The sequence below is a fragment of the Notamacropus eugenii genome, chromosome 3, assembly GCF_028372415.1.
Source record: "Notamacropus eugenii isolate mMacEug1 chromosome 3, mMacEug1.pri_v2, whole genome shotgun sequence".
NCBI classification, from domain to species: domain Eukaryota; kingdom Metazoa; phylum Chordata; class Mammalia; order Diprotodontia; family Macropodidae; genus Notamacropus; species Notamacropus eugenii.
Window position 1 is genome coordinate 21,015,252 of NC_092874.1, and position 27,558 is coordinate 21,042,809.

Here is a 27,558-nt window from a genome sequence, read left to right on the forward strand (position 1 = left end):
TGGCAGGGAAGCAGAAAGTGAAGAAAGTATTAATTGGAGCCCATGGAGTTGTGGGAGGGGAGGAATTCAGGTGACTATGTTTTCTAAAGTTTTTGGAGGAAGCCAAGTGAATGCAACAGCACTAAGTGTCTCACCCTGACAATCCAGCATCACTGAAATAAAGGAGTGTGGTTTCCTAACAATGACCCAGGGCATCCTCAGCTCTCATACTCCCAAACATCCTGGCCTATTTTCTGCTCCTGATGCATGGTGTTTCCCATTTCTGTTCTTTGCCTTGGCAGTCCTTCATGCCTAGAATGCTGTTTCTTAACCTCTGCTGTGTTGAATCCTTGGCTTCCTTCACAAATTAGCCTGAGCATCACCTCCTACAGGTCTTTCCCAGTCCCCCCCACCCCAGCCTTACCCTCCAAGGCTTCCTTCCATTTATTCTGCATTTATGTCCCAAGTAATCATGTGTGTCTTCTGTGTCTCCCTCATCAGAACATACACTCCTTGAGGGTAGGGACTGTCTTTGTTGCTAATTGGATCACTAGTATGAGCAGAGCATGCAGGACACACTAAATGCACTGTAATTGCATAGTGATGGATTGGCCCATTGGTCTCGGGCTCTCCCTCATTCTAGCTGCTCTCTTCTGAACATTTTCTGGCTCATCACATGTCCTTCCTAAAGTGTGGTTCCCAGAACTGATCCTGTACTCCACTGTGGCCTGAATGGGGCAGGTCTGACATAGACCCAGGCCTCTAGACTCTACAGTGAGCAAAGTATGGCCTGCCTTCCTGCCTGGCTGTCTGCCCAACAAAAGAGGGAGTAGGGATCTACAATGAAACTAGGGGAAGAGGGTGTGAGGGGTTTTTTTTCCCCTTAAAACAAACAAAAACTGTTAACTTAAAACCACCCACTGTTCAAACAGAAGGGGTAGGTGCTGCTTTGCAGCTGCTAATACCCCAAGGTCCTTGAGCAGCCTCACTGGGGTAGTCCTTGTTTTCAGGAAGCTGCAGCCAGGATTATCCGTGTATTTCCTAACTGGAGTCTGCCTCCCCAGCCACTAACCAAGCAGTGACCAATCTAGCCCTGTGGCCCTCCCAGAGGCAGCCCTCTCTGCATTCCCCCAACCCAGGGCATGAGAATGTGAACTCTGACAGCCAAGCCCAGATTCTGCATTACTGAGAGTTCTCTTCTGCTCTGCCCCATTCTCAGAGGAAGTCCCTTCTATGTACCATGGGGCAGCTTCATGCCCTGGTTGCTGGGGACAGGAAAAAAGCTTGGAACGTTAACAGATATGACAAGAAGCTAAACTGGCCCATCTCCTGCTAAAGCTAACCCTTCCCTATTGCTGAGCAGCCTAGCTCTTTGGGAATCATGTATTCAGTGCATCTATCTTGTTTCTGTTCCAATGTTTCCAATCTATACTGCTTCCCATGTCCTATAGCAGACTGGACCTAGGGTAGGACACCCAGAGCTTTCTCTCAGAGCACTGAAATGTACAGGGTGTACAGTTTCAGGAATGACCAGAAACAAGTGAGCTCAGTGCCTAATTAGCAAGTATCATTATTTAAACTAAGAGGCTAACAGAGAGCCATTTACTTCCTACTTCAAGGCTATACCCTAAAAAAAAGTCCTCCACCCTTTCCTGTTTACCCTTCCTCACTTTCCAAAGAATGCCTCTAAAAGTTGATTTGAGGACAAATTTTATACTGCTTCATCTGAGGATAAAAAATGAAAAGTTTTCTGGTTGACTGAAGAGTTGAAAGGCATAATGATTCAGTAAAGGCTAAGCTAGAACTGAGTGTATAGATCAAGTCTGAGCAGGTTGTCTCTCACTCTCTCATGTAGCAGCTTTCAAAGGAGGAAGATTGCTATGGGCTGCCAGGTAGGGAAGTTCTACTTCTACCTGGCTGTCATGTGTCTGTGAACACATGGTGCCACTGTTTCTTTTCTTTCTTTTTTATTTATTCTTTGCTGATCTTAGCTAAATGAGTATTCTGAGATGGGAATGCCCAAGTGATCAGGGGACACATCAATGGGAATAGCCAGGTGACCACAAGATTGAAACATCCACCAAAGCCACCTCAAATCCCATAGACAAAGAGAATTCTGGGGCTGGTGGCAGCAACTCACCCCTGGGTTGGAGGTGGGGATGTTTTGTACTAATCCCTTTAGATTAGATCTTACTCAGCCCAGAGACTGAGTGTGTACAGAGGGAGGCTGAGTCACCTGTTTTTAGGAATACTTTTATCAACGTGTTATACTTTCTCAGTAAATATTCCTTTAAGTTAATCGATATCAGGTGGCCGATTGGTAGTGGGGGAGCATCCTAGATGGAGGTCATAAATGATAGGAGTAGAGTATCCCAGACCTTCAGTGACCCAATGATATAATCCCCCTAGGAATCTCCTTCTGTGGACCTTCCTGCCAAAATGAATGGAGGTTGGAAGAGTGAGTCCAGAGGTGGTGCTACCAAAGGAAAAGGCTTTAGTGAAACCAATGGATACATCCATGGCATCCGACACCACCATGGTCACCTATCTCCCTACAGAGAGGAGGCAAATGTGCTTCATCATTCAATACAAGATACTGCTTTTTCATTTTGTTTAGACTATTATAGACATGGTGCCCTCTGTGGACATGAGAGGGGATGAGAGGGGACTAAGAGGTCATCTAGGCCAACCCCTTTAGGTAGGGGGGGAGGGGAAGGTCTATTGTCTATTAACACAGAGAGGAGCAAATCATTTGGTGATTCTTCAACCAAGTTAGAAAGTTGAGATGGCACAGTTCAGTCAAAACTATCTGGAAATACATCTGGAATCTGAGGAATTGGGAAAAGTGGAAGAAAAAATTCCAGGACTCATTATCATATCAACTTGAATGTTCCCAGATTTAAGAACTACAAAGGGGATTGATCTTCAGCACCAAATACGTCACCAATGCTTCCACCCCAACCCACAAGGCAGGAAAAGGAGTTGGGCCAGACCAGATATCCAGGATAGTCGAATTCTTCTGGAGAGCATCTGCCAGGCGCGAGATCCCCTTGGCTGTGATCTGGTTCTGAATGAGCCTGAAACAAGAAGAAGCCTTGTATTAAACACTTCTCATCATGGCCGTGGGGCAGGAGGGTAGTAGGCATGGCCAGTTCTGAGACGCAGAGCAAGTTTCATCACCAAGATGTGCTTTTCCCAGAGCTCCTTCCAACCCTGTCTCAGGGCTACCAAGGAATGCTTATACCCTTTGCTTTACAAGGAAGGAAAATGGATTGGTTTCCAGTGTTAAGTGGGTCATGCTGTAACCAGCTGGGACTCACGGTACACTTCCAGGCTGCTTTAGCTGAACTTTCTAACAGACCTTTCCCATATTGAAATGGGCCACCTTGTATGGAGAGTGTTCCCCATCATTGGTCATGTCCTAGCAGAGGCTTCCTAACTACCCTCCAGGGATGTGAGAGAAGGGCTCTAATAGAGGATGGTAGGTTGGACTGAGTGACCTAAATGTACAGATGGTTGGGGCTAGATGGGATGATGAGGAAGGTGAGCCTGATGAAGGTTAGGTGTTTGCTCACAGTCACAGACAGGCACAAAGTCAGGATTTCAGCCTTGATCTCCTCTTTCCACTGTCTCTAAACTCTCCTATTCTACAGTGTTTTCTAGAATGATAAATAGGGACATGAGCAGCTACTGAGACAAAGCCAGGTCCTAACTCTGCTCTTTGTGAACTATGTGTGACATTGAGCAAGTCACTTAACCTCAACAGGCCTCACTTCCCTCATCTGTAAAAGGAGGGGCTGGTCTAGACAGCCTCTAAGTTTGTTCAGCTCTAGGTGTAGGAAATTATCAGTAGTACCGCCTGGCCTCAGTTTCCCCACCTGAAAAATGAAATTGGTCTAGATAGATAGGCTCTGAGGTTTCTTCCATAGATTCAGATCTATGATCCTCTATACATTCTGAGAGGGAGGAAGAGAAAGGGAGGGAGACGGAGCAGGGGAGAGGGAGGGAGGGAGGGAGAGAGGAGGAGAGAGAGAGAGGGAGGGAGGGAGAGAGAGGAGAGAGGGAGGGAGCAGGAAACAGCTTTCATCTGCCATGATCTGAAAATCTTCATGGATCCCAGGAGGGTCACTGACATGGGTTCGTTTTGCTGGGATGCAGCAAAGACCCTCACAGTTGGAACAAGGTCACAATTCTCATGTGCCTGAAGCCAGGCTTGAAGCTAGCACCAGGTGCAGGTGCGTTATTTGCCAGGGATTCTGAGCCTTTCCCAGAACCCATATGACCTGACTTGGCACAGGAGAGATACCATGAAGACTTACTGGCATTAAACATTCATGGCCTGATAAGAATTCTTCTGAACTCATCCCTCATTGGGCTTAGTTACGAATTCGCCCTTGCTCTCCTTTGTCTGCTAGGAAGGAAGGAAGGGGCTAAATGCTCATAGGTCGGGGATGTGGTTGCAGTGAACTATGTGTTTCTGAAAGGTTCCCCAGGGCAAACCCTTGTAGCTCGGTGCACAGGCCAAGCGAGAGGCAAACAGTGAAGTATTTCACAGCCGTGAGGCTGAATATTTTGTTTGGCTTCTCTCACACATTCCCAGAAGGGAAGTGTTTTGGCAACACTGAGATGGAAGATAGGAGGGAGGTTGAGCCTTGGATCGGGGACCATCTAGTCTAGAGATTCTTAATACATTCGTTTTAACCAATAAAAAAGAATTCAATGACCAAGCCTAACTGTTAGAAACCAAGGTCTATTAATTTTTGGTTGGGTACCCTTTCCATCACAAAATGGTAGTTGATAATGATTGGTGAGGCTTAGATTCGTTCACCTTGGCCCAGGAAGGGAGGTCATTGCCAGGACCGGGGTTACCAAGAGCAAACTGGGGCAGGTTTACAAGGCCTTGAGACTGATCCTTGAAAGTAGAGCCCTCACTCCAAATCCAGCTGGACACTTGCCCACCATTAGCCTGACTGCCTTCACTACATCCCCCTTTCCCCACTTCTCTTGCTGCCTCTCTTAAAGACTGAGTCAGGGAAATGGGGAAAAGAAGGCATCCCCAAGTGCTGCTGACCATGTCCAGGAGTAAGAAGGGGAACCCCTTCATCTACCCAAGGCATTGACCTGATTTCTATCACGGTCTTTGCTGGCAAGAGATCGCAAGATGGACCTAGATTGAATCAATCAACAAGCATTTTATAAAGAACCTACTATGTATCAGGTAATATGCTAGAGATACAAAAACAGAAGCAAAGCATTTGCTACCCTCAAGGAGCTTATATGCTAACAGGGGAGACAACCTGCACAAACAGATAGTTAGCGCATACAAGATACACACAGAGCAGATAGAAAGGGTTTACGTCTGGGCCTTAGTGGTCATCTTGTCCTTCTGTTAGATGAAGGCAGTAATGGAGGCTGGGACAGGGTAAGGGACTTGCCCATCGCCAAACAGGTCAGAAGTGGTAGGTCCAGGATCCGAGTCCTGGATGTACAACTCCACTGCCCCTCCACACTCCCCTCAATGGCATGGGCTCTCTCCCAGGCCCTGAGCTATTTTATTGGGCAGGCCTGTCACAGTATTCAGCTCAAGGCTCAGCAATGAGGATGGGCTCACGTACACACACACACACACACATGCACACACGCACACACACACACGCACACGCATGCACACGCACACACGCGCGCACACACACATGCACGCACACACACGCACACACGCGCGCGCGCACGCACGCACACATACACACACGCACATGCACACACACACGTGCGCGCACACACGCGCACACACACGCGCGCACGCACACACGCACGCACACACAGGCACACACACACGCACACACATGCGCGCGCACACACACCCCTCCATCCCATAGATATAAAAGTGGTAGAAAGAGGAGGTGTTACCCACAGCCAAGGCTGCCCAAACCAGACTTAAAACATAACTGGATAATGTTTAACAAAATAAATACAACTACTATAGGACACAGACAATGGTCTTTCTAAGCCAATATGAGGCTGCAGGGGTCCTTATGTACAGTTTAGTGACCACTGTTTCTATATGTTTGACCTCCCTGGTCTAAAGAATCCTATAAGTGGGAGCTGTTGAAGAAAAAATTACCACAAATCTCTCAGCGTTTGATTGACTTCCAGCATCTCTGCCAAGCTCTCTGCTACTTCATCATCAAGATCGTTTTTGGTCAACCTAGACAGAGAGGATGTGGTTAGCTCACCCTGTCTGCACGCCAGCCTGCATGAGCACGTAAATCCCTGAGGTCAAGGTCCTGTTTCGAGTTTGGGAGAGGCTGGTCGAAAAGGCAAGGTCTCCATTCCTCAAAATGTAAACCCAAAGAGAGGACAAGAATAGCTGGGGGCATGCAAGCCTGGGGACAGGCACTCATGCTGAATGAGTGGCAGTTGGGGATCCTTTCCATTGTCCTTCAACCAGAGGTGACTGTCCCAGAACATTGGGCAGATCTGCCCCACCCCTCCCATCTTCTTGATCCAACTTCTTCTCTGGAAGGGGACCTTCGCCACCAAGAACTAAATGGTCAGATCAATGTTTGAAAAAAGTGGTGAGTTGTCCATGAAGCCAGGAAATGAAAATGCTATGAAATGGGAAACTCATTGTTGAAGGGGCAGGGGGACACAGGCCATATAATTCACTCATCCTTGGTGGGCTGTGAATTACATCAACTGATTGGAAAACAAGTTGGAATTATGGAAGGAAAGCTTCCCGGAGATTCATGTGCTTTGACTCCATGATCTCATTACCAGGACTGTTCCAAGATTATTGAGTGTAAGAAATGTAAAATGTAAAAAATGTTTTTAAAAAGACCCAATATGCGTGAATATATCCATAGAACCATCACTGGTCATAAACAAAAAGCTGAGAACCCTAGAATGTGAGGTAATGGACTATTTTGGCAGCAGAAGAAATAATAAATAAAAAGGAATTCATAGAGAACATGGGAAGACTTGTATGAAGAAATGCTGAGTGAAGAAAACAGAGCCAGAGAATAATATGCATGCAATGACTGTGACCACCCAGAGCCAAGTGGGCGAGGGCACAAAATCACAAGAGTCACCGTCAGCACTGTCCTGCCAGAGCTAAAAGGACACATCCTTCCTCTCTGTTAAGCACAGTCAGATGTCTCAGAGAATGTGCTTTGTAAAAGGGTTTGTTGGAAAGTGTCTATTATGTCAGAACAAACTGAATCCATAGATTTATTTAAAGGTTATGACAGCCTGAAGCTCCAGGCTGGTGCCATAAGTAAGAAGTACAAATTCCAGGTTGGTTTTAGTTCATATTGTCAAATGAGATATTAAAACACTTAGTTTCTGGCACATTGTACACACCATATATATATGTTGGCTATTATTGCTATTATTATAAAACCCTCAGGCCCCATCCCACTTCTCTACCCCACCTAATTCCTTCCCTTGTGCACTCTGTATTCTTGCCAACATGGCCCAAGCACTGTTCCCCAATCACGACATTTCATTTCCCACCCCCATACCTCTGCCCAGGTTAGCCCTCGAATATGGAAGGCTCTTTCCTCCTCTTTAGACCTCTAGACTTCAAGACTCAACCTGAGTGAGCCTTTCCTGCTTCCCCCAGTTGTGTTGTACTTATCTGTATGTTCTTTGTATCTCAGCTCCCCCAGGAGAATGTAAGGTCCTGGAGGGTCTTGCTTATGTCTCTGTATTCCCATAGAGTTAGTGCTTAATAAATAATAATAACGATCGTGGACATTTACTGAGCACTTTAAAGTCAGCCAAGAGCTTTACAGATATCTCATTTGATCCTTATAACAACGTTGTAGAGTAAGAACTATTGTTATCCCCATTTCACAGATGATGGAACTGAGGCTGAGAGATGAATGATTGACTGCCCAGGATCACACAGCTGATAAATGCCTGAGGCAGGGTTCAAACTTGGGGTTTCCTGACTCCCAGAGCATTTAGGGTTCTCTATCCACAGCACAACTGAAAACCAACCCAAATGCAGTGACCATTTGAGAAATCTCGAGGCCAGGTCCTCCACACCAAGCTCTGCCTTCCTTACCAAACTATCTTCACTGAGCTGTTTTGCTGTAGCGCTTGAGCGAGGCTTTTACCTCCTTCTGTGGAGATGCCATTGAAGGCAAGGCTGAAAGGGAAAACCACAAGGGACATTTCATTAGAGATCCCAGACACTCCTCCACTGTCACTGGGCAGTGACCAGGGAAGCCACTGTTGAGTATCTGCTTGCCAACCAAAATAAATGAATCTTCTGGCTGAGGGCAGATCTCTGTATTAAAGAGCCGTATCCAGAGCCCAGACCAAAGCCAGGGAAACCTTCAGTAAATGCAAGGAGCAGTGCTAGGAGAGCCAATGGCCACAAAGAGCCCTAGAGTCTTTCAACTTGTCTTGTGGCCATGTGTGAGCTGCAGACCAGGGAAAATTCTTTGGAGGGTTCCCAGGATAAGTCCACTGGCCTCAGGTCCCATCATCTTTGGCCAGTGTAACAGGAAAGCCTAGAGCCTGGAGGCAGGACTAGGAGGAAACTGAAAGTGAGGAGGCCAAATCTAGGAGGAGGAGGACTGACATAAAGGGGAAAGAAGGCAGGCAGCTCTCCCACCCCCAACATTTTGAGAATGAGAAAGGAGAAATACTGTTTAGGTAGGTGGGGAAAGGTAGGGACCCTGGTACAAGCCAATCCCTTGTACCCCCACCCCCATCAGGCAAAGGAAGAGGAAAATGGGATGGTTTGGATTGGGGCTTGCTACCACCACCCCCAAACAAGTGACCCCAGAGGTAATGAGTGGTCTTGGAAGGAGGTGCTTTGGTTACCTCAAATTGGATAAGCTGGTATGATTCCTCAGTGCGTCCGCAAAGGCCTTGGCTCCTTCATCTCCTATCTTATTGCCCCACATCCTGAGGAGAAAAACAGGGAGAGTTCAGTATCCCTAAGCCAGGCCCATTGGAGCTATCACTTATTCCCCCTTGGAGGACCTCAGCCTTAGTAAACTCTTCTAAGCAGTAAGGTGGTCATGGGAGGCAATGTGGCCCAGTGGGAGAGAGCACTAGGTTTGGCATGTGAGGATCTACATTCCAGCCTCCCGGCTCTGCTACAAGCCAAATGACCTTGGGCAAGTCAATTCCTCATGCTTTGAAATTAAGTGACTTGCCTAAGATCACAGAGCAAGTACACGAAAGGGCTAGGCCTTGCAACACCAGGCCAGAGATCGTCCCAGGATGCTATGCTGTCTCACTTTGTATGCATGTTCCTGATATGAAGCATGCATATGACATGAAAACTCAGGGAAGCAGGGAGAGAAACCATTCAGAGCCTCTCCACCCTCCTCTCTGACTGTAGTGTTTCTGAGATAAATTCAGCCATGGAGCCACTCCTCGGTGGGAGGGCTTTGTGGGCTTGGCAGGAGGGATATAGAGAGACTAGACTGCCCAGCCCTGCCCTCAGAGAAGCTACTGCAGGCAGAAAAAGGAACACAAACACCACACAACACAGAAAGCCAAAGGGCCAATGGAAGAGGTGTAGACCATGAACACTAGGGGAGCTGGAGAGGCCTCTTTTGTCTGGGGGAGGTATTCGGAGGTCTTCCTGGAAGAGGTGGAAAGTGAGCAAGGCTTCAGATATCCAAGTGAAGAATTCTAGCAGGCCCTTATAGGGTGCTGGGTAGTACAGTGGTCTAGTGTGCTAGACTTGGAGTGAGAAGGACCAGAGTTCAAATCTCGCCTCAGACACCTATTAGCTGTTTGACCCTAGGCAAGTCACTTGACTTTTCTCAGCCTCAGTTTACTCCTCTCTAAAACAGAGATAACAATAGCACCTACCTCCCAGAGTGGTTGTTGAGGGTCAAATAAGATAACATGGGCAGAGTGCTTTGAACACCTAAAGTACAACGTAAATGCTGGTGATTTATTATCATAAGTCAGAGAAGGCGGCTGGAGCTCATGGGAGAGCACGGGGCTAGAGCCAGAGATTCAAGGGCCCTTAGAACAGAGGGAATATTGGAACTCATGTGACACTGAAGTCACAAAGGCTGACATGGCCTGTTCCCCATCTCCCTTCCTAGGTGGTAGTAAATGGGGCAAACACAATAGGGCAAGAGTGATAGGGTCACTGATGCCAACACCACAAGGATGGCATGAGCATGAAATGGCCAGATGTTAATGGTCTGTGTAAATCTCAGTCAATCAATCCATATTTATCAAGTGCCTGTTATGGGTGCTACACTGTGCTAAGTCCAACCAAAGAGGCAAAAGACAATTTCTACCCTCAGGCAGCTTCTACTCCAATGGAGTGCCCAGGGTGACCTGTAGGGGGCCCAGGACTATACCCTAGATGGCTGCTCACTTCTGCACACAAGGCCCAGGGCTAAGAAGGCTCCTACTCACCCAATGTCCACGATTGACTTGCTGTTCTTAATAGCCAAGGCCAGACACTTCCCTCCTTCGCTTGTTATGTAGTTTGCTCCCAGTCTGTGGAGAAAGTTAGGACATTTCTGTATGTGAAAGAAAGGAGTGACTCAGAAAGACTGTGGTCTGGTCACCAGGGGATCATTCACTGAATACAGTCGTAACCGGCTAACTTAAAATCAGAAAGCTGCACGGACGCTGGGACAAAGAGAGTCCAAAATAAGACCTCCTCCTCGCTAACATTTATAGAGTGCTGACCATGTGCCAGGCACTCTTCTAAGTGCTTTATAATTATAATAACGCTGTTAGATAACATCTAACATTTATACAGAGCTTACTAAGCACCAGGAGCTATGCTAAATACTAAAAATAATACATTACTTGGTCCTCACAACGACAGTACTATTATTATCCTCATTTTATAAATGAGGAAACTGAGGCAGGCAGAGGTTGCCTAAGGTCACACAGCTAGTAAAGGTCTGAGGTTGAATTTGAATTCAAGACTTCCTGGTTCCAGGTCCAGTGCTCTATCCTCTATCCTCCGCACCATCCATGATACACAATGTATCACGGAAGCTCAGAATGGGAAGTATCTGGGAGGCCAGTGTTTCTGACTTGCATTCAAACAACAGTCTTGACAACATCCCTGCCCAGTGATCCTCCAGCCTTCCTTTGAAGAGGTCAGTTAGTGACTTGTATAATGGAAAGTGCACTGAATATATCGAGTCAGAGGACCAGGGTTTGTAACCTGGTTCCCTTATTTGCTAATAATGTGGTATTAGAAAAATCACCACATCTCTTGGGGTTTTAGTTTCTTTAATGGTAAAATGAAACAAAAAGGGGGAGAGGCAGGGAATTGTACCAGATGAGCTCAACAGCCAAGACCCAGGGTCCAAGTCTTCCTAACTCTGAGGCTGACTCTACTACCCTGAGGATCCTCTTCCTTCATTCTGAATTTTAATGATGCTTCACAAGGCTAAGGGAAGGGAGGAAATGTATCCTCCCCACACCAATCAGACAGCCCTCCCATCTTGTCTTCTCTCCCCTATACCCCTCTTCTCCCTCCCCCCAGCCCAAGTTTAACTCACTTCAAGTGTGTGAGATTCGTGCACTCCTCGAGGATCTGAGCAACGTATTTGGCTCCAATGTTGGTAATTTGGTTATTGTATAACCTTGGAGAGAAATCACAGTTTCAGGAAAAACTTTAGGGCATCTTGGCATGGTCTGGGGGCTTTTACAAGTCAAAATTCTGCGATGAAAAAAAGCACTAGGTCTGAAGTCAGATGGCGCAGGTTCAAATTCTGTCTCCGTCATTTGCTACAAGTATAATAATTAATAATAACTAGAATCTTATAGCACTTTAAACACTTGCAAAGCACTTTGCAAATATTTTATCACTTTACCCTCAAAACAATCCCAGAATATTGGCGCTGTTATGATCCTCTTTTACAGATGAGGAATTTAAGTAACTGGCCTGGGGTCACACAGTTGGTAAGTTCTATGGCCAGATTTGAACTCAGGTTTTCCAGTCCAGTGCTCTAACCACTGTGACACCTAGTAGGACCTTGGGGGCAACATACTTCCCCTCTCAACCTCATTTTCCTCAACTGTAAAATGAGAGAGTTGGACTTCATGACTTCTGAGATCTCTTCCACCTTGAAAACTAGGATCATTTAAAAATAGTAAATTTTTATTGATCTCTTTTGTTTTTACTTACTCAATATCCCCCTCCTCACCCCCCCATCCCATAGAACTATCTATTATGATAAAGAATTTAAAAGAGAAAAATCAGGGAAATCAATCAATGCATCAAAAAAATCTGTCAGTATATGCAGTGTTCCACACCTGCGGACCCTCTTCTGCTTCCAAACTCATAGCTCCATGAAGGAGGCAGAGATGTCTTTCATTTTGGGGGGAAAGCTTGTTAGATTCTTTCTTTTTCCCTCCCTCCTTTCCCTCCTTCCCTCCTTCCTTCCCTCCTTTCTTCCCTTTCTTTCCTTCCTTCCTTCCCTCCCTCCCCCCCTCCCTCCTTCCTTCCTTCCTTCCCTCCCTCCCTCCTCAAGTGTAGACCTGAAGTCTATTTGGGGGGAACCTGTCAGAGCCTGTTAGCATGGCCTTCTAGCCCCCTACATGTCATCAAGGGCACCAGAGGAAGATTTGAATAGAGGCATCTCCAAAAGACAACCCCTTGTCCCCTTCCAGAGGCATATCAACATCTCATGTGCCTACACTTGGGCCATTTTGCTCCTGGATGGCAGGTCAGTGCCATAGCTGTAGACATGAACTTGGAGTATCAAATGAGATTGTAGGATTGTCGGAGAATCTTAGACTGCTAGACTTCAAAGTGACCTTGAAGTCACCTGACTATCTCCCCCCATTTCACAGACTGGGAAAACTAAGACCTTGAGGAGAGAATTGACTTGTCCAGTGCCATGCAGCAGAGTCAAAACCAGAACACAAGTCTTCCTTCCCTCAGGACAGTGTCTCTCCATAGGTTGTCCCCCCCTAAAATTGAGGCTCCACACTCACTGTCTCCATCCACACCCCAAAATACATACCCCAAATATGTCAAGATTTTGTATTTCGTCAGCTCCTCATACAGCACCTTGACTCCGGAGTCAGTGATCTGATTCACACTGAGTCTGAAAGGAAATGGGAAATACACACAACGGCAAAACTGGTCTGGCTACCTCGAACCAGCCTGGGTCTGCCATGACCCTGCGCACTGTCACAGACCCTGAAATGCCATGTTACTCACAGGCTCAAGTGGGGGAAGGGAAAAGAATAGTCATTCACAAAGTGCCTACTAGGTGCCAGGTACTGCATTAGGTACTTTTTAGAAATATTTTCTTATTTGATCCTCATCACAACCTTGTGAAGTGCTGTTATTATCCTCATTTTACAGATGAGAAAACTGAGGCAGACAGAGGTTAGTGACTCGCCCAAGGTCACATAGGTAGCGAGGGTCTGAGGCTAGATTTGAACTCAGTCTTCCTGACTTCAGGCCCAGCACTCTGAGCACTATGGCGCCACCTAGCGCCCAAAGAACCCCTTACTGTAATCTAAGTTTGGCCCATTCAACACAGAATGGGTGGAGAAATGGAGAGAAGGCTGGACTTGGAGTCTGGAAGACCTGGGTTCACATCTGACCCACAGACTTTGTGACCTTAGGCAAATCACTTAAGCTCTCTTGACCTCAGTTGCCTCATCTCTAAAAGGAAGGAGCTGGACTCAAGGATGGCTAAGATCCCACCCAGGTCCATAACACAGTCAACATCATTCATCTAGACAGAACTCCAAGTCTCAGAGACAGGAGGGAGCTTGCCTCAGGTCACAGTGAGTCAGTAGCAGGGGTCCAGCCCTCTCTCCAGGCTGCCTCGATAGGGACTGTTGGTGGAAAATTCACAGACACTCACAGGCTCGTCGAGTTCCAGTTTAGGGACCTCAAAGACCAGCTAGTGCAACCTGCTCTTTTCACAGACAAGGAAACTGAGGCCTGAAGAGGGAGGGGCAGCACAAGCTAGGGGCACCTGGACATGAAACCTACTAGATGTGTCACCCTGGGTAGGTCTATCTCCCTCTTCTGGGACCCTAATGGCCTTAACTGTAAAGCTGGGGTAAGGCTATCCATTGCACATATGTAACAGACTGCCCTGGCTGTCTCATTGCCTTTGGTCCTGCCTGCCTCACTCCTCTTGCTGCCTACTGCAGGCAGGAAGTCACTTCAATTGCAGTTGGTGAGTCAGTAAGCATTTATTAAGCACTCTCTGAATACCAGGCATGGTGCTAAGTGTTGGAGATACAAAGAAAGGCAAAAACACAGTCTCTGCTGTCAAGGAGGTCTCCCTAATGGGGGGGGGGGGGGGGTTTGATATGCAAACAACTACATACTAAGGAGATATAAAGGAGCTAAATTAGAGAGAATCAACAGAGGGGCAGCACCTTCCCAGAGGACTTCAGCCAGTCAGCTCTGGAGCTCCCCTTGGGGTCTGTGTTGTCCTGACTTGCGAGTGGTTGCTATTGGCTCCAGCCAATCTTCTGATTCCACTCTAGCCATTACCTTGTTGGCTCCCCTCCTCTCTGCCCAGGTCTATAACCATAAGTGCACTCCCCTGGGAGTACACCTTCCCATCAATTCCCCTCTGGCTCCAGTCACTAACGCTGGGAAGGTCTAAATATCCAGGGCTGGTCCCCCTTCTTCCACATAAGTTGTCTCCTCCTAATGAACTGGAAGCTCTCTGAGGGCAGGGACCAGCTTTCTTTTGTATGTGTATCCCTAGCTTTAGCACAGTGCTTGGCACATAGAAAACACTTTTAAGAAATGTTTTTGTTCATTCATTTGCTCACAGGATTGTTAAATCAAATGGATGGATATATGTAAGATGCTTTGCAAAACTTAAAATACTCTCTCTCAAGGATGATTTTGAACAGGGGACTTGAACTCCAGTCCCCTGACTTTCCACTACATTTCAAAGGCTCCCAGAAATCCTTCATTTGTACACAATAAATGACTTTCCCTAAACCCTCTAAACGACTGTGCCCAAATTTGTTCGTTTAATCTAGATGCTGCAGTTGACAGAGCGCTGGACCTGTCAGGCAGATCCAAGTTCCAATCTGCCCTCAGTTACAGGCTGTGTGACCCTGGGGAAATCATGTCACCGCATCCTGCCTCAGTTTCCTAAATTATAAAATGGGAATAATAGCACCTGCCTCCCAGGATTATTGTGAGCATCAAGTGAGACAACTATAAAGTGCCTAGAACTGCGTCTGGCACATAGTAGGTGCTATGCGAGTATTAACTATTTTCATTATGTGAGGCTCTTCCCCCTTCTCTTCCCTTGGCACCAGCATTCTCCCTCCAGAGATTACATTGTATGCATTTTGCATTTCCTTATTTGTGTATGTTTACCTTTTCCCGATATTATGTAACCTCCCCAAGGGCAGAGATTTTATTCCCTTTGTTAGTGAATCCGCAGTTCCAAATGGGGTAGGCTCTTTTAATAAATGCTCGCTGAATGAGTGGAGGAATGGATGGATGGATGGATGAACGAATGAATGAAAAAAGAAAGCTGGCCCAGGTCAACCAGAGCTAGGAACCTAGCCCAGGTCTTGCCACCACATCAGCGGCACTCACCCAGTTGGGTGAGCCTGGAAGACCACCTCACCTGAGGACCGTCAGGCGGCTGAAGCAGGGGCGCAGCTCCTTCACCCCATAGTCATTGAGGTTGTTGTTGTCCAAGTCGAGGGCCAGCTGCTTGGGAAAGTGGTGCAGGACGAAGGAAAGCGCGCTGCAGTCGGCAGAGCAGGCGTTGCAGTACGTCAGCTTGATGTAGTTAGCGCATATGCCCCTGGCGGCCGACTGGCCCACTTTCTGGCTCTGTGTCTCGTAAATGCAGCGCAGCATCCAGATGAAGGTGGGCATGGCCTGCACTTGGTTGAACTGCCCTGTGTGGGTGCGGGGCAGGCTCTTCAGGTAATAGCTCAGGCTGGCAAACAGGTGCCTCCAGAGGGCCCTCCGTTTCTTACGCAGGGCCACGACTGGCACTAGGTGCCGGAGGAGTCTTTGCTGGGCCTTGGACAGCAGCCCGCACAAGAAGAGGTTGGTGAATTGGAAGTGGTCATTGTTTCGGAAGGGGTCCTCCTTGTCCAGGTTGCTCCTCCCAAGGCAGCTCAGCTTCAGCAAGGGGAGCGTGAGGGAGCCTGCCCGTTGCCCCCTGGGCGTCCACTCCCCAAAGAACTTCAGAAGCTCCTTTGTGCTCACCTTGTCGTCAGCGATGAGGAAGAGGGCGGTGAAGAAGGACTGGAGGGTGATGTGGAAGAATTCATAGGCTGGCTGGTCTCCGATGGGCCCGGGCTCCGGCACCGCACGGACAAAGCCCAATTGAAGGTCCCCATCCTGCACTTCCGAGGCCTCCACCTCTTCCTGGCTGAAGACGAAGAGATTCTTCACCATGCCCCAGTAGGCGAGTCGGCCCAGGGCGCACAGCGTTTCCCTACCCGAGCGGAAGGTCTCCACCTGGCTGCGAGTGTTGCGCTGCAGGAGGCTAGTGGGCAGAGCCCGGTTCAGGTGGGCCTCAGTCATGAGCAGGAAGATGTCCGTGAGAGTCACAGTTTGGTCGGGCAAGTGATGGGAGCCGTCGTGGGTGCCATGGAAATGCTGGAAGCACCTGAAGATGATCCAGCAGAACAAGGGCACGGAACACAGGGTGCACAAGTGGGGGTTGGCGTCCAACTGGTTCAGAACTCGCATCTGCAGGGCCGGATCCGGGAAGAACTTGCAGGTGTAGGCCCGCAGGTGGCTAGGGGAGAAGCCCCTCAGCTGCACCTTCTTCCGGATGAGGGTACTCGGGAGCTCAACGCCCGTGCGGGAGGTCAGCACCTTCCCCGAGCCCTGGAGCAGCTTGCCTCGGAGCAGGCTGGCCAGCAGGGCCAGGGGGTGGGCAGGCTGCAGCGGGGAGGCCACGTCGGGCACCTGGCTCAAGTCGAAGGCCGAGTGTAGTTCGTCAAAGCCGTCGAAGGTAAAGAGGACGGAACGAGGGAAACGCACCAGGAAGGCGAACACCGCGTCCGGCTCCAGCTCCGGGCAGCAGCTGTGCGTGAACAGCAAGTCCTGGAGGGTGAGGGCTGAGCTCGGGGGAAAGCAGCTGAACATGCGGCAGCGGAAAGAGAACAGGAACTTGGGCCCGGCGCCCAGCTCCTCCCTCGCCCACAGACTCTGCAGCTTCTGCAGCAGCACCGACTTGCCCACGCCCGCGTCGCCGAAGATGAAGACCGTCTCTCCCTCCTGGTTGATGACCCCCGTGGAGTCGTCCAGCAGGGAGCCCAGGCTGCTCACGCTGCCCAGGCTCTCATTGCGGAAATTCAGCAGCTCCATGACGTTCTCGGTGTACGTGTCCGACAGCAGCATCTCCTCCTTCTGACTGTAAGAGGTGATGAACTTGGAATCCCGGCCCCACTCCGAGCGCAGCTTCTGGATATACCTGCTCACTGATGGGGGAGCGGAGGGGACAGGCCGGGGCAGGGCGGGGAGCGGAAGGAAAGGAAGGAAGGAGAGAGAGGAGGAGGGGGAGAGAGAGAAAGAAAGAAAGAGAAGAGATGAGAGGAAGAGAAACGGAAGGAAGGAAGAAGAGAGGGAGAAAGAGGGAAGGAAGGAAGGAGAGAGAGGAGGAGGGGGAGAGAGAGAAAGAAAGAAAGAGATGAGATGAGAGGAAGAGAAACGGAGGGAAGGAAGAAGAGAGGGAGAGAGAAAGAGGGAAGGAAGGAAGGAGAGAGAGAAAGCAATAGAGAGATATGAGGGCAGTGTTATTTCCAAGAATGAGAAGCCTGGCTTTCTCTAGCTTGTGCAAGAATGATTCTAGTATCAGGAGCAGCCTATTGTGATTCAGGAAAAAACTACCTTAACTTTTTGCCTATAACATGAATTCTTTTAAAAATATTTTATCAATATCTTTTGTTTTCACATCATCTTCATATCTAAATGTTTCTACCCTCTTGCCTGACCCAGAGAGCCATCCTTTTTAAAGATCAAGTCAAGTCAATAAAATGCTTCTTAAGTATTACTGTGTGCCAGGGATGGTGCTAAGGGCTAAGGATACAAAGCAAGGTCAAAGATGGCTCCTGCTCTCAAGGAGCTTACATACTGATAGACAAGAAAACATGCAAACAGCCCTGTACAAACAAGCTTTATACACAGGATAACTTGGCGGTGATTTTAGAGGGAAGGTATCAGACCTGAGGAGGAGCAAGCAAAGCTTCCTGGGATTTTAGCTGAGACTTGAAGGAGGCCAGAGGACACAGGAGGAGATGAGGAGGGAGAGCACCGCAGGCATGGGGGAAAGACGGGGAAATGTGGAGAGAGGAAATGTCATGTGGTAAGAAAGGGAGGCCAATGTCACTGGAACACAGAGTATGTGGAAGCAACTTTCAGAGCCAAACAGGAGGTTTTGTACTGGATTCTGGTGGTACTAAGGAGCTGCTGGAATTCCTGAAAGTGGGGGTCACATCAGACCTGGAATCTGGGCAGATGACCTGGACAGCTGAATGGAGGATGAATGGAAGTGGGGAGAGCCTGGCAGGCAGACCCACCAGCGGCAATTGCAATGGTCCAGGTGTGAGGTGATGGGATCCCACACCAGGGGGCAGCAGTATGCAAAGAGGGAGTGCAGCTTTGAGAGATGTTAGAAAGGGGGAGTCAGTGAGACTTGAGACCAGATTGTATATGGGGAGGGATAGAAATTCTTTGTAACAAAGACTAAAAAAGCAGCTTGACCACCCTGACCTAAGTGTGCCAGGAGATGTGCTGTTCATCCATCCTTTCTGTCTTGGCACTGGTCGCCCCATGGGGCTGCAATGCCCTTCATGCACAGCTCAAGCACTGTCTTCTCCAGGAAGCCTTTACTGATAGCCCCCCTCTGCTAGTAGCCTCCCTCCCAAGCCACTCTAGATTCGTTTACTTTATACTTATGCAGGTCTGCACACAACTATTTAAGTCCTCACCTCTGCATTAGAATGGAATGTCCTGATGGGTAGAAGTTGTTTCAGTCTCTGTACCTCTAAGCACAATGCCTGGCACAGAGTAGGTGCTTAATAAATGGTTTGCTGATTGACTGACTGATCGATTCCATGAAACTTGCAAGCAGGAATTATTTACTGTATTTGTGTATTCATACCTAACAATGCTTGGTGCATTGTAATTGCTTACTAACTGCTCGCTGATTGATTGATTAAAAAAGAAAACAATGTTTCCTATGAGAGATGACAGGGGAAGGTGCAGAACTGGTATTGCTGTGAGAAGTCTCAAAGCTTCTGGCATTAATAATGCCCCAGTTACTTCTGCCAGCTGGCTTCTTGGCTTACCAGGGTCAGTGTTCACAATTGTTCTGCCCCTCACAAGCTCTGAGGGCGAAAATTGGATCTCCTCCAGCCACGGTTGCAGATCGATGAACGCATCCGGGATTTGCTGCAGCACAGAGATAAGATACTCACACACTTCCTCCCCTTTGCTCTGAACCAGGTCCAGCATCTTACGTACCTAGTGGCAGCGACAAACAGGCAGGGCATCAGCTTGCCTCCATGGCTCTATTTGTCTTGGAGAGGTGCCTGGGCACATGGAGGGCTGAATGGTGTTGCCCCCAGGTTAGGCCCCAACTGAGTTGCTGCCTGCATCAGCTTGTCAGACAGTAGAGCCTGGGATGGGCTGCCTGACTGTACCAGAGAACCCCAGAAGGCTGCCAAGGCTTTTATACCAATCCCAAAGGCCACCCCCTATGGAACTTTTTTTCCCTCCTCATCTCTGCTCTTGCCCAAACATTACATTCTTTCCAGGCACAAATGGGGTACTCCGTGATCTTCTCAGGAAGGTCAGGGAAATATTCAGCAGCTTGGACCACTCTCTAGGGCATGGTGTTGGTAAAGCATCAGGGGAGAAATGGACCTCGCGGATACATGATCAGTTTAGCAATGACACAATGCATCCTTACTCTCCAGGGACAAAACCTACAGCAGCCTAAGGAGGACAGAGGATAAGACTGCCAGGGCCACAGCCAAGTCCCTGCCTTATCTCCAGAGCTCCTTCTTAGGGACTTAGGAAAGAAAGATTTGTTGCTGTTGAAATACTTTTACTTCTTAAAAATGGCATCAAAGAATCTAAGAGCTCAAAAGCCCCTAATTCAGACCCACACATGAATGAGGATGCCCTTTAGCATATCTGAGAAATTCTAGAATGGTCTTTAGAGTCACAGTGGGGAACTCGCTACAGCCCCCAAGTCACAAGAAGCTCTCCACACTTCTCCAAAGATAAGTGAAGGAATCTAAGAAGGGAAATGTGCTTGTTCCCCCACTTTTTTTAAACAAATTTTTACTCTTATCTAAACATCCCACTCTATCCCTCTGCACCCCAGAGAACCGTCTCTTATAATGAAGATTTTGTTGGAAAAAGATGAGGAAAAAAATCAACAACTGATCAATACACTGAAAAAAAAATCTAATACTCTTTGTGATCCTCCATACTTATGGACACCTGCAGAGGGGTGTGCCCCCCCTCTTCCTGCCCCTTTGTGGAGCTTAGGAGGCAGGCATTTCTGTGCTCTACACCTGGTGGGTGGTTCGGGTTCATCCCTTTGCTAGACCAGCAGCTGCCCAAGTTTCACTGGCCAGGACTGAACGTTTCCATCAGTATTTACTCTACTTTGACTCATTTACCAGTTAGAAGCAAGAACCACAAAAGTTCCAGAAGGGAATGAGTTAGCAAGGCAGGAGATTAGTCTTGTGATCTGGGAGCTGTTTGACCCTCCATGCAAACAGAGGCAGGAGGGAACGGAACCAGAAGGACCACAGACAGGGTGACGAGGAGGCACACTGCACTCCTGCTTAGAAGCAGAGCAGGCAGTCTTGGGAAGGCAGAGGTTCCCCATCCTTGGATCTGTTAATGCAGACATGGTATAGTGGGGATGCTTTTTCAGGTTCAAGTTAAATTAGAGGATCCTGAGATCCTTCCCTATGATTCTGTGACTTCAACAATAATGAAAACAATACTTTGTGGCCACAAAACTCAAGGCAAATACAATGGTCTATGTCAGTTTCAAATCAGGAAAGTGAAAACACACATCCTGCCTTTCCTTTAACAAACAGCAAACAATGAGAGCGAAGGACACACGGAATTACAACCAGTCTTTCAGGTCGGTTTGCTTAACTGTTTCAGGGGAATATTGATCACAGAATCATTTATCTGAAGCTGAAAAGGAAGCCACCCAATCCAACCCTCTCATTTTACAGATGAGAAAACTGAGGTCCAGGGAGGGGCAGGGACTTGCCCAAGGTCACACCCATACAGTAAGCATCAGAGCTGGGACTTGAACCCAGGTTCTCTAACTCTACAGCCAAGGTCCCTTCTCCAGGATATTTTCTGGGATTCTTCCACTGAATCAAAAGAAAAAGTTTCTATTAAGAAAAAAGATCAAACACACACAAGTCTGAGGAATAAGTGGGTAACTCAGCCCTCTGTGTTGATGTTATCCCATTCCCAACTTTGGGACCACAGGAGGGACTCCCTGGGCCACCCACTGGTCACTGAGAGGCAACAGACCCATCAAAGACTGTACCTTGTCTGGCAGAGTGGGGCAGGCACCCACAATCTCCGCATCTTCCACCGAGAAGTACTCGTTGACAAGTAGGTTGTCGACCAGACACTGGACATTGCGGATGTGGGTGACCAGCCGTTCTCGGTCCACCTTGAGCAGCCTGATGCAAGAGTGGGCATCCTTCGGCCCTGCTGTCCCCTCAGAGAGGGCTTGGATTTCCATGACTATGGGACTTTCCCCAGATTCATCTTAGGTGGCATCTGTCTCTGGGGTCTTTGGGCAATCAGACCCTTCATGCCTGTTGCTTCTCCTTCCTCACTGAAGAGCTAGAAAGACAAAAGCAATAAGCTGTTATTGAAACTAAGAAACCCCTGCCTTTATTTTCCTCTGTGGAACCGAAATTAAGAAAGGAAAGGGAACCCACCTTTATTAAGCCCCTACTATGCACTGGGCATTGTGCTAATACCTTTACAGATATTAGATAATATCTTGATACTCATAACAACCCTGGAAGGTGGGTGCTATTCTTAGCACTGTTTTACAATTGAGGAAACAAGTAGAAAGAGGTTAAGTAACTTGCCCAGGGTCACACAGCTAATTAGTGTGTATAGGGAAGGATTTGAACTCAGGTCTCCTTGCCTCCAAGGCTAGCACTCTTCTCATGTTCTGCTTCCTGTGGACCTCTCTGAGATAAAAAGGAGAGGCAGTGACTTGGTGCAAGGAAAGATTTTGCCTGAGAGACAGAGTTACCTATACATTACTTTCAAAACATTCAGTCCTACCAAGTTATTCACACTCATTTAACAATTTGCCTGCCCGCACTCCAGATAATAACTTTTCTCTTTAAAATCGAGCAACTGAATTTTGTAAGTAGGAGTGGGAATTGCTTAATGAAGAATGAAAAGAGGAAACCAAGCAAAAAAACCAATCCCACTGGCATCCCTTCTTTTTTTGGGTCCTGATGGTTTTATTCATTTCTGGTTTATTAAGAACTTCTGAACTTCAGGATTTGATCTTGGAGAACACATTTCAGGGATCCCAGGACCCATGATTGTGTCCTGTTCACTGATGCAGAGCTGTCCTCGCCTTCCTTCGATGCTCTCACAGACTCTTGTCATGGGGGCCAGTTGAAAATCCCGTCCTCTGGTACCCAGGCTGAAGTTAACTAGGCTGGTCCTTGGATGGATAATCAATCAGTCAATCTTTGTTCAGTACCTACTATGTTCTAGGGACCATGATAGGCTCAGGGGATATAGCCTTCAAGGACCTTACAATCTAGGCAAACACACACACACACACACACACACACACACACACATGCCAACACTAGTGCATAGTCTTGGAGAACCTAGGCTCATTTTCCTGCTGGAATGAGACATCAGAATGAGAGCCTCATGGAGGGGTTCTAATTTTTTTAATTAGTATTTTATTTTTCCCCAGTTACATGTAAAAACAATTTTTAACTGGTTTTTAAAACCTTGAGTTCAAAATTCTCTCCCTCCTTCCCTTCCCACCCCAGCTCTCATTTGAGAAGGCAAGCAATTCCATAGAAGTTATACATGTGTAGTCATGCAAAACATTTCCACAACAGTCATGTTGTGAAAGAAAACATAGGCAAAAAAAAAAAACTCCAAGAAGTTAAAAAAGTCTGCTTCAATCTGCATTCAGACATCATCAGTTCTTTTTCTGGAGACAGATAACATTTTTCACCCTAAGTCCTTCAGAGTTGTCTTGGAATGGTATATTGAGATAATCTACATTTAGGATTTTTGTAAACCTTAAAGAATTATATAAATATGAAAAATCATCACCATCACCCCCATTATGGTAAAGAACAAATCAGAGAACTGGAAAGAAAGTTGGAAAAGTCAATAGATGGAAAGGTTGCATGGAGATAAAATTTATGAAGAAAACTAGGCACAAGTCCTTGACACTCTGCTCAGGGAACAGTCACTAATGCGTGGTCTGGTGTTTTACAGGTCAAGGAGGCCTTAGAATCACCAGCACCATAGGGCTGTGGAGCATTGAATGTTAGTACTAGAAGGGGCCTTAGAAGTCATTTAGGTCAAGGCCCTCATTTTATGAATTAGGAAACTTTGGGCCAGAGAGCTAGCATGCCTAAGGTCACCATTAGAACTAAGATGAGAATCCAGGTTTCCAGACTCTGGGGTGAGACTGGCCATAACCAGGAAGAGGCAGATTGGGTTTAGCTTGGCCTGGCAGAGCTCCAGGCTCCACTTGAGTGACAGGAAGGAGCCTGCTAATGACTGGTCAGTCACGTGATCTCTGAACAGCCAATAGCACCAAGCCATCAGACAGTCAATCAACAAGCTTTGAGTTGGACCAGGTAGCTCATCTTGACTGATGAAGGCAAGGCCACAAGTTCCATCCTGCCTCCCACGGTCAGGGACTGACCCCCTCCTGCAGACCCTGGGCAGCTATTTCTGGAGGGAGTGAGTGTGACCTCAGAGTCCATGACCTGGTCCAGGTTCAAGTTCTGACTCTTTGAACTCCATGACTACTGAACAAGTAGTTTAGCCTCCTTAAGACTCAGTTTCTTTGCTGGTTAAATGGGGATAATAATCTCAGTAGGTCCTTCACTGTATTGTGGTTATAGCTGCTCTTTGCAAAGCTTAAAATCAGCTAAAGTTCAAGATTCATGTCATTTCCCTGGCTTCTCAGAGGATCTGGGTTTGAACCTCAGCTTGATACTTCCTGCCAGTGTGATAGCTGGACAAGTCACTAAACACCTCCTCCTCCCCTCCCCTCCTCCTCAGTTTCCTCATCTGTAAAATGAAGGGCTTTCAGCTCCCTCCCACCCCCTGGGGCAAGTCACAGTTCCTGGAGCTTTGGTTTTTTTCCATCTCTAAAGTGAGATGAGTGGACAAGCTGACCTCCAAGGTCCATCTAATCATCCTCTGAAAACTGCCACAGGAACACAGGGGAAAGTCAGGAAACACAAGCCGGCAACTGGAAGCAGCCACTTTATGCTAAAATAGAAAGCTGTGGGTCTGGGCCTTTCACTTTGGAATCTGTTCCCCTTTAGGGAAAGTACCTCAAGAGAGGAATGGGGTCTGGTATTAGCAATGCGGGCGTGGCCTCCCAAGTTCTGGCCTCTCTTACTGAAGCTTTGGATTAGTCCCAGACATCTCAGTAGGGCTCACTTATAGCCTGAAAGGAGGAACTGCACCCCTCTTTTTCCCCTCCCCTTTGTCCTAATTTCTCAGGGCCCTTGGAAGATGCTTCTGCTTGGTAAGTTACCTGGCGATCCCCTGACAAAGGTCTCAAGAGTCAAAGACTTTCTCCAGTTTTCCCTCTGTCTTCCCTCCCCACCTTCCCTCTTTCTTGAAGGACAAGGCGTTTTCTCTCCTTACCCATCCCAGTCTCTCCAGAGTTGATGTATCTGGTCTCTGACTCACATGAAAGCCTTTTTCATTCAAGCTTTGCCTCATAATGATGAATAAGAATTTAAAAGAAAAATAGAAAACCATCTGGTTTGTTACTGTAACTGGAGAGAGACAATGTGGTACAATGGATAGTGCACTGGATTTTGGGAGGGGTCATGAAGACCTGGCTTTGGATCCTGCCTCAGACGCTGTGTGGATGCTGGCTAGCTGTGCGGACCTAGGCAGGACACAAGCTCTCTGGGCCCAGTGTCTTCCCAGCAGTTTGGGCTCAGCGATCTCTAAAGAACATTCCAATTCTAAATTATGACCATTAGTCCTATTATTGCATCTGTCAATGCTGGATATAAGGTTGAAGGTAGCCTTGGCTGACCTGATGCTGGCTCTGGGAGCTTTAATGGACTGCTCTCCAGAAATACCAACACTCAACCCCTAAATTAATCAATCTACAATTATTTCTTAAGGGAGGCAGGCCATTGTGTTACTGCCCAAATGTTTACAAAACTTAGGAAGATGTGTACCCCAATCTGTACCCAGGTTCTCCCAAGAATCAAGTAGCCTCAAGACACAATCATCCAGGATGAAGCCAGGCTTGGGGTGGGACCCCAATCCCCATGAGTGTCCCAGCTACTGCCTCCCTTACCAAAGGTTTCTAGAGGACAGGCAGTATGAGACAATGGAAAGCAAGGGAGATTTGCACTCAGAGGTCCTGGGTTCAAATTTCTGCCTCCATGATGTGGGTGAGATGATAAACCTCTCAGGGTTCTTGTTTCTTCATCTGATGTAGAGTTTGAAGGCCTGACTTTGAATTCCAGCTTGTCCCGGACTATGGTCAAGCCAAGGCACTGAACCACAGAGCATGTGGCAGCAGGGAAGGGGCCAGGATGAGCCAGCCACAAACCCAAGATGAACTAGGATGGCTTTCTATGGTTTGGGATTTTAATCCTGCTCAGAAGAGCTTCACGTGGACTGTCCAGACTTACTGTCTTTGTAAGTATGTAATCTGTGGAAATACAGGTGCTGATGAGTGGGAAACCAGAGCTAGGGGACAGCAGGAGGGGGGCGGGAGCAGAGAGCTCAGGAAGCTTGTTGCCCAGAAGCCCATGGGTGTACCAAAAATCCAGGGGCAGGTCAATATGACCCAGTGGCAGCCTTGCCCAGAAGGCCACCACTCTGGTGCTCCCAAAGCTTGGTTGGGGCTTTGGAGACCTGTGCCAAAGAATATCAATTCAACTAGACTGAGGGGAGGGGCAGCTAGGTGGCACAGTGGGTAATGTGGCTAGAGCTCTGGCCCTGGAGTCAGGAGGACTTGAGTTCAAATCTGGCCTCTGACAATGAACACTTACCAGCTGTGTGACACTGGGCAAGTCACTCAACCCGACTGTCTCACCAAAAATGAGATGCAAAGGATAAAGGATGTAAAGGATGAGAGGGTAAAGGATACCAGAAATGGGACCTGTCCTGGACCTGCTCCAGGTGCATCTGGCCTCTGGCCTGGGTGAAGGGACATACCAGGAAGAATCAAGGGGATCTGGGAGGGAAGGAATCTCGTCTCTCCAGGAAAGGGGAGGCGTGGAATTTTAGCCATGCTCTACGCTACAAGCCTGCTCCCCAGAGTTGCTGGTTGGCAGGTGTTGTTCAGTGGTTTTTCGTCATGTCTAACTCTCCATGACCCCATTTGGGGTTTTCTTGGCAGGGATTCTGGAGTGGTTTGCATTTCCTTCTCCAGCTCATTTTACAGATGAGGAAACTGAGGCAGGCAGGGTGAAGTGACTTGCCTAAGGTCATACAGCTTCTAAGTGTCTGAGGCCACATTTGAGCTTAGAAAGATGGGTAGGTCTTCCTGATTCCAGGCCTGGCACTCTGTGCACCATTGTGCCACCTAGCTGCCTGAGCAGAGCTGACGCCAATGTATCTGCATTTCCATTTCTAGGTAATGTCTATGCAGCAGGAAAAAACAAAGCCCAAATACCACTAGTGATCTGAGCCATCACTTGAAGGCCTCCAGACTAGAATGATCTGCCAGAGCTCGATCCCTCTCAACAGAAATGCCAACAAAGAGGCTGCACACAGACCCTCACTGAGAACTTAGCACAGGGAGGCAAGCTCTTCACTCTTGTAGGAAGGTACTGAGCTCATCAGAGAAGAAGCAGGATTTTGCACAATGTCTGAGGGAGGGCAGGAAGCCAAGGGAGCTTTGGCAAATCAGGAGACTTCCCGAAATCCCTCAGTGATGGAGGGCTCCATTTCCTGGTAAGGAAACTCAGTGGCCCCTTGGGGAGAAGTAGAGTTAGCCGCAAGGATTTCTGCTGCCCTGGAAAGGACTTTTAGAAACCATGGCCTCTGAAATCTGGCTTCCAGTCAAGTCAAACCAATCTCTCCAGAGTTACCAGAGATCTTGTGATTGCCCAATCTAATTCTCAGGCCCTGTTCTTGGGGGTCTCTTGGCAACATGTAGCACTGCTGACCACCTTTCCCTCTCTCAGGTTCTCCTTCCTCAGTCTGCTTTCCTGGATCTTTTCATCCTCTTCACACACACACACACACACACACACACACACACACACACACACACACATCACCCTCACTACTACAGTAGCCTCCTCACCTCATGCCTTCTCCTCACTCCAGCCCATCCTCCGTACAGCTGCAAAAGTGGCTTTCCCAAAGTG

At 47.9% G+C, this 27,558-nt stretch overlaps 1 protein-coding gene across 5 annotated transcripts in view; it reads right to left on the reverse strand.

Annotated features, from left to right (window-relative positions):
• Positions 1-27,558, reverse strand: part of NOD1 (nucleotide binding oligomerization domain containing 1) — a 43,075-nt gene that overhangs the window by 1,332 nt on the left and 14,185 nt on the right. The window contains exons 1-11 of one of the 5 annotated variants that reach the window (XM_072651069.1): positions 24,857-25,036; positions 21,504-21,808; positions 19,261-19,435; positions 15,570-17,391; positions 12,963-13,046; positions 11,493-11,576; positions 10,384-10,467; positions 8,815-8,898; positions 8,048-8,131; positions 6,101-6,184; positions 6-3,056 (exon numbers count right to left, since the gene is read on the reverse strand). In XM_072651069.1, coding sequence (XP_072507170.1) covers positions 2,879-3,056; positions 6,101-6,184; positions 8,048-8,131; positions 8,815-8,898; positions 10,384-10,467; positions 11,493-11,576; positions 12,963-13,046; positions 15,570-17,391; positions 19,261-19,435; positions 21,504-21,704 — 2,880 coding nt within the window. In that variant the 5' untranslated portion in view covers positions 21,705-21,808; positions 24,857-25,036 and the 3' untranslated portion in view covers positions 6-2,878. The other 4 variants (XM_072651071.1, XM_072651070.1, XM_072651068.1 and 1 more) reach the window with 4 other exon arrangements.